The sequence below is a fragment of the Danio rerio genome, chromosome 21, assembly GCF_049306965.1.
Source record: "Danio rerio strain Tuebingen ecotype United States chromosome 21, GRCz12tu, whole genome shotgun sequence".
Taxonomy (NCBI): Eukaryota; Metazoa; Chordata; class Actinopteri; order Cypriniformes; family Danionidae; genus Danio; species Danio rerio.
In genome coordinates, this window is record NC_133196.1 from 3,618,044 (window position 1) to 3,630,000 (window position 11,957).

The 11,957-nt window shown below is 36.9% G+C and overlaps 1 protein-coding gene across 15 annotated transcripts in view; it reads left to right on the plus strand.

The window, feature by feature from the left end:
* The window catches only part of sema4d (sema domain, immunoglobulin domain (Ig), transmembrane domain (TM) and short cytoplasmic domain, (semaphorin) 4D), a 154,047-nt gene that overhangs the window by 128,527 nt on the left and 13,563 nt on the right, over positions 1-11,957 (plus strand). For 6 of the 15 annotated variants that reach the window (XM_073935685.1, XM_073935682.1, XM_073935684.1 and 3 more), the window contains 6 exons: positions 560-716; positions 1,939-2,161; positions 3,837-3,952; positions 5,035-5,204; positions 5,387-5,433; positions 6,976-7,314. In XM_073935685.1, coding sequence (XP_073791786.1) covers positions 560-716; positions 1,939-2,161; positions 3,837-3,952; positions 5,035-5,204; positions 5,387-5,433; positions 6,976-7,314 — 1,052 coding nt within the window. Of the gene's footprint in view, positions 1-559; positions 717-1,938; positions 2,162-3,836; positions 3,953-5,034; positions 5,205-5,386; positions 5,434-6,975; positions 10,599-11,957 lie in introns of those variants that run through there. The other 9 variants (XM_073935679.1, XM_073935676.1, XM_073935678.1 and 6 more) reach the window with 3 other exon arrangements.

An 11,957-nucleotide genomic window follows, 5' to 3' on the forward strand; every position in this document is an offset into this window, starting at 1 on the left:
TTTAACAACACCGTTATCTCAGCATCAGAACATTGTAGAGACACAGGGATTGGCTCTTTTGGCTCATGCTAGCAAACGGGACTTCCTGTATGATAAACATGCTAGCAGTGATTAGCTCCATGCTAATAATGATTAGCTAATTGTTATAAAACGCTAGAAAAGTTTTGATTAAACATGCGCTTGCCTAATAATAATCCAGAGTATCCTAGCAACTGCCCAGCAACACCCTAGCCACCCCTAGCAGTAAATTAGCAACACCCTAGCAACCACTTAGCAACGCTGTGCTTCCTGTCAGCTGCCTTTGAGTCCAAGTGCAGTCAAGTTGGCTTTCTCAAGCCATCAAAGTTTACTTTAGCTTCTAGTTTACTCATGTTGTAGACTTGAGTGTGTCAACAGTAATTGTTTTTAGCTTGTGTGGTATTTAAAACCACTTGTTCCAGTTTCATTCATCATTTTCCACAATGAGTCATAAAATCTTCTGACTGCACATCAAAATCAGATAATTCAGTATGCAAATGTGGGTATTTTGACCAGAAGTTTGCTTGTTTGTGTGTTTCAGGGGGAATGTAGGTCTGTCGGCGGTCTGTGCGTATAACATGAGCTCAGTGCATGAGGTTTTCTCCAGAGGAAAGTACATGCAGAAGGTCACGGTTGAACAGTCCCACACAAAGTGGGTCCGCTTTAATGGAGCGCCGCCCAGTCCCAGACCTGGAGCGGTGAGTGTTTCTCCAAAACATGGCTTTGTGGTGTGTTTAGGTGTCAAGATTAGATTAGAGGAGGAGAGAAGGATTAGTCATGTAAATAAAAAGTAGAAAATATTTAAATAATTATATAGTAGATAAATGGAGGGGGGGGGGGGGGTGTCACCATATATCAAATTGAGTTACTATATATTAAGAAATGTAAATATTTCATTGAAATCAATTACAGTTTAAAATTAATAATAACATTTGTTGAAATTATTAGATGTGAAAACAATAATTTAATTAGTATTATATTTAATAAAATAACTTTTATAGAAAAATAAAAGCACAAATTTTATTTATTTAATGTATATATAAAAACATAAAATACAATTAAATAAACTAAATTATATTATAATAATTATAATGCGTATATATGAGTTTGGTCTGATAGTTTTGAACGGATAGATAGTCAGATGGATGGACAGACAGATGGATAGAAGGATAGATAGACGGACAGCCGGATAGAAGTATAGATGGAGTCAGAGTAAGTATAGACAGATAGACAGACAGACAGACGGACCGACGGACATACAGACAGACGTACAGACAGACAGACAGACAGACAGACAGACAGACAGACAGACAGACAGATAGATAGATAGATAGATAGATAGATAGATAGATAAATAGATAGATAGATAGATAGATAGATAGATAGATAGATAGATAGATAGATAGATAGATAGATAGATAGATAGATAGATAGATAGATAGATAGATAGATAGATAGATAGATAGATAGATAGATAGATAGATAGATAGATAGATGGATAGATAGATGGATAGAAGATAAGATAGATGGACATGGGTAGATAGACGGATATATAGAAGGATAGAAAGACAGACAGATGGACGGATAGATACAAGGATAGACAGATGGAGATATAGAAAGATAAATAGACAGATGGATAGAAGGATAGACAGATGGACAGATAGATAGACAGACAGACGGGCAGACAGGTAGATAGTATACATAGACACAAGGACAGACAGATGGATAGAAGGATAGACAGATGGACAGAGGGATAGATTGATAGATAGATGGAAAGAAAGATGGATGGACGGACAGACAGACAGACAAATGGATAGATAGAAGGATAGATAGACGTAAAGAAAGACAGATTGATTCATTCATATTCCTCAATCAGCCAGGCAGTCAGCTTTCTGAATCATTCATTTCTTTGTGTTTCAGTGCATCAATAACATGAACCGTCAGCAGAACATGAGCTCGTCTCTTCATCTGCCTGATAAGACGCTTCAGTTTGTGAGGGATCATCCGCTGCTGGAGGACCCGGTGCTGCCCATAGGAAACGGCCCTCGCCTCATCACTAAAGATGTGAACTACACACAGATCGCCGTGCAGAGGGTGCAAGCGCTCGACAACAGCATACACCACGTCATTTTCACAGCCACCGGTCAGTCACTTTCCATAATATTTGACTAGATAAGTGTCAAGACACTAGTGTTCAGCTTAAAGTGACATTTAAAGGCTTAACAAGGTTCATAAGGGTAAAGTTAGTGTAATTAGGCAAATCATTGTATAACAGTGCTTTGTTCTGTAGACAATCCAAATATAGCTTAAGGGGGCTAATAATATTGACCTTAAAATGCTTTTAAAAAAAATTACAAACTGCTTTTATTCTAGACAAAATAAAAAAATATTAACAAATTAATAATAATATCAGAAATACTGTGAAAAATTCCTGAATCTCTTAAACATCATTTGAAAAAATATTGAAAGAGGAAGAAAAAAGTTATAAAAAAAATGATAAAACTGTATATAGATACACTAACACAAGCCAGAAACAACTGGGGTTGAACCTAAGATCCAGGAGAAACAATGCGGTTTTCGTCCAGTCCGTGGCACCCTGGACCAGCTCTATACCCTCACCAGCGTGCTCGAGGGTTCATGGGAGTATTCCCAACCAGCCCAAATCGGTTTTGTGGACTTGGAGAAGGCATTCGAGCGTGTCCCTCGTGGCATTCTGTGGAGGAGGCTCTGGGAGTACGGAGTCAGAGGCGCTCTTTTAAATGCCGTCTTGTCCTTGTATGAACAGAGTAGGAGTTTGGTTCGCATTGCCAGCAATAAGTCAGACTTGTTTCCAGTGCATGTTGGACTCCAGTCACTCGGTCACCAGTTCTGTTCATCATTTTTATGGACAAAATTTCAAAGCGCAGTCTTGGGCTGGAGGAGTCCGGTTCTTCAGCAAATTCTTCAGCAGGATAGCGCTCTTTCTAATACTTCAGCCTCCTCATCAAAGTTCCTGAACGCAAAGAAGGTCAAGGTGTTTCGATATTGGCCAGCCCAGTCGCCAGATATGAACATTATTGAGCATGTCTGAGGTAAGATGGAGGAGGCATTAAAGATAAATCCAAAGAATCTTGATGACTTCTGGGAGTCCTGCAGGAACGCTTTCTTCACCATTCCAGATGACTTTATTAATCAGTGATGTGAGTCATGTCAGAGATGTATGGATGCAGTCCTCCAAGCTCATGATGGAGTCAGACACAATATTCATTCTGTCTCCACTGCAGCAGGACTTTATATTCTATACTGGACATTATTTCTGTTCAGTGAAGAGACTTTTGTCTGAACAAAGTCAGACCTTACTGTCCAAATTAAATCAGTCAAAATCAAGGCATGATCATATTTTATTGTGGTCAAATAAGCGTCATCTAGAGGCCTTTACCTTTCATATAAGACACTTCTCATACCAAATGATCAACTAGAAGTCAACTTATTATTTGTTTCTCCTAAAACTTGGATAGCCGACAAGACTTTTGTCAGGAAGTATTCTGTATGTGTGTGTGTGTGTGTGTGTGTGTGTGTGTGTGTGTGTGTGTGTGTGTGTGTGTGTGTGTGTGTGTGTGTGTGTGTGTTTAAACAAAAATTATGATTATGCCTCCATAAAAGTATTTCTGAACAAATTTCCATATAATTGTATTTCAGAGAGAGTTCTGTGAACTTAGAGTCTGCAAATGTCTTAAATCATTGGAAACGTACTATAAAATCTGAAAAGATGCTCTATAACAAGGTTTAATGGAGTGTTTTATTCGTGCTCTGACTGTGTTGTCGGTGTGTGTTCTCAGACAAAGGTTTCCTGCATAAGTCAGTGGTGTTGGAGAACGAGGTTCACACGGTGGAGGAGGTTCAGCTACTGAAGAACTCAGAGCCCATCAAAACACTCCTGCTCTCCACAGACCAGGTACAAAACCCAGAAACACTTCATCTTCTCTTCTAGCAGAGCGTCTGAGCACTGCTGAATCATGGGAAATCAGATCCAGAGGAACCAGCTTTATTCACTGTGATTTCACAGCAGGAGGGAAGTTTCCATTTGATGGAGACACACAGTCTGACAGAGTCTGCTCCAGTTTCTTCTTTCTCACACATGCAGGCACACACACACACACGCACGCACACACACACACGCACAGATACACACATATATTACAGACACACATGGATTGTTCTGAACTGTTTGATTCACTCATTCAGATTCAGGATTGTTCTGAACTGTTTGATTCACTCATTCAGACTCAGGATTGTTCTGAACTGTTTGATTCACTCATTCAGACTCAGGATTGTTCTGAACTGTTTGATTCACTCATTCAGACTCAGGATTGTTCTGAACTGTTTGATTCACTCATTCAGACTCAGGATTGTTCTGAACTGTTTGATTCACTCATTCAGATTCAGGATTGTTCTGAACTGTTTGATTCACTCATTCAGACTCAGGATTGTTCTGAACTGTTTGATTCACTCATTCAGACTCAGGATTGTTCTGAACTGTTTGATTCACTCATTCAGACTCAATATTGTTCTGAACTGTTTGATTCTCTTATTCAGACTTAGGATTGTTCTGAACTGTTTGATTCACTTATTCAGACTCAGGATTGTTCTGAACTGTTTGATTCACTCATTCAGACTCATGATTGTTCTAAACTGTTTGATTCACTCATTCAGACTTAGGATTGTTCTGAACTGTTTGATCCACTTATTCAGACTGAGAATTGTTCTGAGCTGTTTGATTCACTCATTCAGACTCAATATTGTTCCGAACTGTTTGATTCACTTATTCAGACTTAGCATTGTTTTGAACTGTGTGATTGACTTATTCAGACTCAGGATTGTTCTGAACTGTTTGATTCACTCTTTAAGATTCATTGTTGTTCTGAACTGTTTGATTCATTCTTTCATATTTAGGATCATTTGAATCATTTGAACTGTTTGATTCTCTCTTTCATGGTCAGGATTGTTCTGAACGGTTTGATTCTCTCTGTCTCTCAGGCTCAGTTTCTGTATGCGGGTTCAGACTCAGGAGTGGTTCAGTCACCCACAGCGTTCTGTCAGAAATACGGCTCCTGTGTGGACTGTGTTCTGGCCCGGGACCCATACTGCGCCTGGTACACTCAATCCAAAGCCTGTGTGAACATCTTCCAGAGCAAAGCTGATCCACGGTGAGACATCAACATTAACCACAGACTGTCTGTCTCCATGATTTCTCATATATTTACAGATGATCATATCACATGCATTCTCATTGTTGTTCATTTGGTTTTTCTGGAATATTTTACTCCAGATCAGTTAGCATTATCTCCTTCAGGCAGATGATTACTCTGTGTTATGTGTGTTTTTGCAGGAAGATGATTCAGAACCTCAAAGGGGATGCTGGGATATGTCCTCCAGGTGTGTAACTGTGTAAATGTTACTTGTATTCAATACACTTACATGAGTTACATGAGTGAACTGCAGTGGAAGAGACTAACAACAACACATGAACTTTTAAAACAACACAATACTGAAGTTTTCATTTAATTTTAAATCCATATTCGCTGGAATAACCCTGATTATCTACTCTATTATCTTACCAACTGTCATAAAAAATAAATGGTGTAATTCTATTAATAAAAATAAATGATATGGTTAAAACATAAGTAAATAAGCAAATAGGTAAGTGAGTAAATATGTATGTAAATATATAAATAAATATGCAAATGAAATGTAAATAAATATGTAAATAAATAATTTGTAAATATGTATGTAAAACATATGTAAATAAATATGTAAGTATATATGTACATAAAATAATAATTTATGTAAATTTGTAAGTAAATATGTAATTCAAATAAAAATGAATAAATATGTAAATAAGTGAAGATGTAAATAAAATAATAAGTAAATATGTAAATAAAATTGTAAGTAAAATAATAAGTAAATAAACATGTAAATAAGTGAATATGTAAATAAAATATTAAACAAAGTAATTATGTAAATAAATATGTAATTAAATTATTAGGTAGATAAATATAGAAAAAAGTGAATATGTAAATAAAATAATGAGTACATATGTAAATACATAAGAGAATGAGTAAATAAGTAAATAAATATGTAAATACATATCTAAATACGTATGTAAATAAGTAAATAAATATGGAAGTAAATATATAAATATGTAAATAAATAATATGTAATCATGTAAGTAAATATGTCATTTAAATAATAAGTCAATAAATATGTAAATAAGTGAATATGTAAATAAAATAATAAAAAAATTAAATAAATAAGAGAATAAGTAATATGTATTTAAATCAGTAATTAAATATGCAAATACATATCTCAATAAATAAATAAATACATAAATACATATCTAAATAAATATGTTAAAAAAGTAAATAAATATGTAAATACATATGTACATAAGTAAATTTGTAAATAGATATGTAAATAAGTGAATATGTAAAAAAATACATACATATGTAAATGAATATGTAAATATATCAACATTAAGTAAATGAATAAAAAAAGTAAACATGTAAATAAAATAACAGATAATTTGTAAATATGTATGTAGATATGTAATTAAAATAAAGGGTAAATAAATATGTAAATAAGTGTATATGTAAATAAAATTTAAAATAATAAGTAAATATGTCAATAAATAACAGAATAAGAAAATAAGTAATGTGTATGTAAATAAATATGTAAATACAAATCTAAATAAGTAAATAAATATGCAAATACATACATAAATAAGTGAATATGTAAGTAAATACGTAAATAAAATAACAGATATGCAAATGAATATGTAAATATATATCAATATTAAGTGAATCAGTAAATAAGTAAATAAATGATTAAATATATTTTTCTGTTGCTCAGTAGAAGGTTTGGAATATCTTGATATAGCCTGAATCGTCTCTTTAATTCTGAAAGTTGTCTGTCTCTCAGTGTCTCCTCTGGCAGTGAAGGATTATCCGCTGCTGTTGGTGAAGCCGGGTGCTTCAGCTGACCTGCCGTGTCGAGTTCAGTCAAACCGAGCTCAGGTCTTGTGGAAACTCAACAATCAGCTTCTCAGCGACTCCTCCTCACGCCTCCTCCTGATGTCCGAGAGCGGTTTACTGCTGTACAGCGTGACTATGGAGGACGCGGGACGCTACGAATGCTGGTCCGTCGAGTCCGCCGCGGGACAAAACTTCAGCCGTGTGGTGTCCGGATACATTCTGCGCTTAGACCTTCCCGAGAGCAAATCTGCACAGCTGACCCGCGAGCCCACTACGACCTCAGAAGGTAATAGTGTTAATAATAATAACAGCCCGGTGACGCCTGGACTAACGTCAGCGCCTACAGATGCCCCGTCACTAACAACTCCACCAACCTCTGCTATTAAACCCAAATCCAACATCCCTCCAGAGGTCAGTAACTCGCCCGCACGCACTGAAACGATAGATCCTTCTGCCAAATACATCCAGCATGATAACAGCGCCGCCCTGCTGGCTCTGTTCCTGCTGTTCTTCCTGCTGTTTCTGGCCGCGCTCCTGTATAACTGCTACATGCAGTATCTGCCGGCTCCGTGTCTACGGCTGCGCTCCGCTCTGCTCGGATCCAGTAAAAAACCGCAGGCCGAATACGCTGCATGCGAAGCCGGTCTGATGGAGAAAACTGATCCAGCCAATCAGATCGCTGCTCATCCGCTCCGTGCACTCAGAGACACTGGATATGAAACGGAGCCGGAGGCGGAGTTAGGAAACGGCGCTGTTCGGTCTAATAGTTTCGATGAGAGTCCGTGTAAAGATCGACCGTTTGATATCGACTGTGCTTCACAGCCTATTGAGTTTGCAGATGCAGATGCAGACGCTCCGTGATGATGATGCAAACACTTTAATAACCGCATTCCAAATTGGAAACATTCCATACCAAATTGGTACGTTTGAGTGTCGTTTTTGGAATTTGGAATTCCGGGTTGTTTTTGAATGTTCTTCACGATCGTTTAAAGTGTGTATTTCCTCCGTGTTTTTGGCCTCGTTTCAAAGTAAACTCCCTTGAGTTCGATACACATTCAGCTTGGAAGCAAAACTGGTTTGGATTTTAAATCTTACAGTACGTTGTTTATGCTAAATATTGTATTTATGTATTTATTTGTTTTGCATTTTGGGTTGAAATGTCAAGACACTTTTTTATGTTTTATTTTTTTTTGCATAAAGATGACAATTTTAGGAGCATTTTTCTATTATTTTGTCCATTTGGATATGATTTCAGTCATGGTTCATGATTTTGATGCATATTAACCCTTGTGCGCTGTTTAAATGTACTGCCCTTTAGTCATGTTCAGGATGAAAACATTAAACAATAATTAAAAATGCATCATATTAATCATTTTTGTCTCATTGTTTTGCATAATTCTGTTTATCAGCCTCAGTCGTGATCAAAACTACTAAATTGTTTAGAAAATGACAGGATATTAACTCTTTAATTGGCAAATTCACTAATGATTTGGTGTAAAAACACACTCACAATGACGTATTTTCAGTATAAAAGAAATCGTGGACTGGATTTTTTGTTTACGTTTTACCACAGTCTTGGACATGTGAATGATTAGGAACAACATTGGCTTTGTCCCATTGTTAGTCTTAATTTTGTCTCCCTGATTTACTGCTGGTGACTGTTTGTGCCCCATTGATTTCCATTATAAGCACATTTGATGGTGCATAAATGCACAGTCTTTGTTTTTGTTTACTCCATGTAGTTCTGAGAGCTGAGATACATATTTAGCTTTTCTCAGACACATCAAGGTAACTGCGTAAAGATCACTCTCACACTCTCAAACACTCACAGACCCACATACACACACACACACACACACACACAGTTTAATATGCTGTTACACTCCATATAAAATCCAGAAACTAAGCTTTTTTGGCCTATCTAAAGGGTTAATGCTGCCAACTGATAATCAACTGTAAAAATGACACATGTGGCCTCTTCCCAACAGGGAAAACCACCAAAATTTTAAAATGCATGATTATATGATGCCATGGTTTTGTAATCAAGAAAATGTGGTTATAATGGAAGTCAACGGGGCAAAACAGCCACTAATAGTACATTAAGGAGAAAAAAAAAAAAAAAAAATCAATCAAAAACAATGCATTAAAGGCAATGTTGCTTCCACATGTCCGAGTATGTGATAACAGGTTAAAAAAAATGTGTTTTTCACCAAATCAGTGACATCATTTATGAATTTGCCAATTAAAGAGTTAAAATCGTGTCATTTTGATCAGGACTGAGGTTGATTAACAGATTTATGCAAAAAAAAAAAAAAATAAATAAAAATATTTATCTGATGCATTTTACAGCAGTTTAATTTAGTGGATGCTTTCATCCCAAAATAACAAAAGGCAAATCAATTTTGCCAAAAGTGTATCGTTGAGTTTTTTTTTTAAAAAGGATTTTCTTAAAATATGTGTCGAAAAAAGATTTGTCACCTCTGCTAGATAAAACAGAGAGAAGGTTATGGCCAAATTAAGACACCCGAAATCACCTCAGTGTGTGTGTGAAAACATCCCTAACAGCACATAAGGTTAAAGTAATTAAAATTTTACTATGAAAAAAGAAATCTGTCTAAATGTATCTTAAATAATGTCACAAAGACTTTGAATTGTAATAATTTAGTTTGTGTGTGTATGTGTGTATTTATAACTCACAATTAGTAATATTGAAATCACACACACACACACATACTTGAGTCCTCTTGACAGACTCCTTAATGACTGATGACTAGTGAATATAAAAATTATTACTGATATTTACGGCAGTTACATGAGAATTACTGTATTTGAATGCCATAACAATATTTGTTTTAAACATAATTAGTATTGTCTTTAATATTTGAAGTCATTTTGCTTCTCCGCTGAGTGTGTGTTGATGGAGGAACGTTTGGGTGTGTGTGGTGAAGCAGCCAGAAACACTGTGATGAGGAGGATTTCTGCAGCGGGCTCAGTTTCTGCTCAGTCTCAGGGTTTTCAGTGTGTGTGTTTGTGTGTGAAGAGGAAAAGCTCTGGAGGACTTTTAAAAAAAAACAGAGCCGGACTTGTATGAGCTCCTCGCGGATTAAAACAACAAGACCAAAACCGTGGAACACTGTGATGTGTGTGTGTGTGTGTGTGTGTGTGTGTGTGTGTGTGTGTGCGTGCGTGCGTGCGTGCGTGCGTGTGTGTGTGTGTTTGTTCTTCATTGGATCTCTGTCTGAAGTTTAACATGCTAACCTGTTGTATTTGTGTGCTAGAGGTGGAGAGACGCTCACTGCTCACATTTACAGGATCTTTCATTTATGACTGAATAGAAATTAACCTTTATTTGTTGTTGATAACCTTTCTTTGTTGCCTAAAAGCTCCATTTTTGTTGCATTTTGAAATTATTTATGGACTGATTTTGATGCCCACATAATAATACGTTCTGATCCCGCTGGAGGATTTGAAAGACTGTTGTGTTTGTTTATTATTTTTGTTGATTGATTTGTTATTTCCGCCTTTTTCCACTCTGAAAAAAATACAATAAAGTATTATCTCTAAACTTTATTAATTTATACTTTAAATTGTTTAATTATTTTTTTTTCATCTTGCCATCATCTTCATGACTTATGATATAAACTTTCACTGCTTATCAAACGACTTACACGATATAACTAAAGAAATCTCTACTGTGCGGAGCGAGAGCACTTCTTAAACTGAACAGCGCATCATCGATGACGTAATCGAGCTTAGGCGTAAATGCAATGTGAGTGCGGGTCGTCTGGGAAGATGGGAGGGGGGACAAGCGTGCTTCAGCCCGGTTTAAGACAACTGTACATAGTGTGAGTACACCCTTAAAGTAATTCGGAATCTATATATATATATATATATATATATATATATATATATATATATACACACACACACACTTAGTCAGGTCCATAAGTATTTGGACATCGACGCAAATCTAACCTGCTTTGCCAGGTCTCTACAGCCACTGTTCCTGCTTATTCTTGGGGCATTTTTGCTTCAGTTTTGTCTTCAGCAAGTGAAATGCATGCTCAATCAGATTCAGGTCAGGTGATTGACTTGGCCATTCCATGACGTTCCACTTCTTTCCTCTCAAAACCTCTTTGGTTGCTTTTGCAGTTTGCTTTGGGTCATTCTCCGTCTGCACTGTGAAGCGTCGTCCAATGAGTTCTGAAGCATTTGGCTGAATATGAGCAGAAAATACAGCCTGAAACACTTCAGAACTCATCCTGCTGCCTTTGTCAGCATCACATCATCAATAAATACAAGAGAGCCAGTTCCATCGACAGCCATACTTGCCCACGCCATGACACTACCACCATTATGCTTCACTGCTTAGTATCATGAGCAGTTCCTTTCCTCCTCCACACTCTTCTCTTTCCATCACTCTGGTACAAGTTGATCTTGATCTCATCTGGCTCATGTTGTTCAGCACTGTGAAGGCTTTTTTATTCTGTCCTTCCTGTTTTTGAGGCACACCAATGGTTTACATTTTGTGGTGAACCCTCTGTATTCACTCTGGTGTAGTCTTCTCTCGATTGTTGACTCTGACACACATACGCATACCTCCTTGAGAGTGTTCTTGATCTGACCAACTGTTATAAAAGGTGTTTTCTTCACTAGGGAAAAAAATTGCTATGGTCGTCCACCACAGTTGTTTCCGTGGTCTTCCGGGTCTTTTGGTGTTGCTGAGCTTTTTAAGAATGTTCCACACAGTTGTTTGGCCACACATTCCTGATGTTTTTGCTCATCTCATTTGGAAAATAATCTCTGATGGGTTTGTTTTGTGTCTTCAGCCTGAAGCTGCGATCACCCTGGGCTTTTCCTCCCATAGACTTCCATTCATACGCACGCGAATGCGTCAGACCGGAAACGCGGGGTCATGCGTCAAGTTTC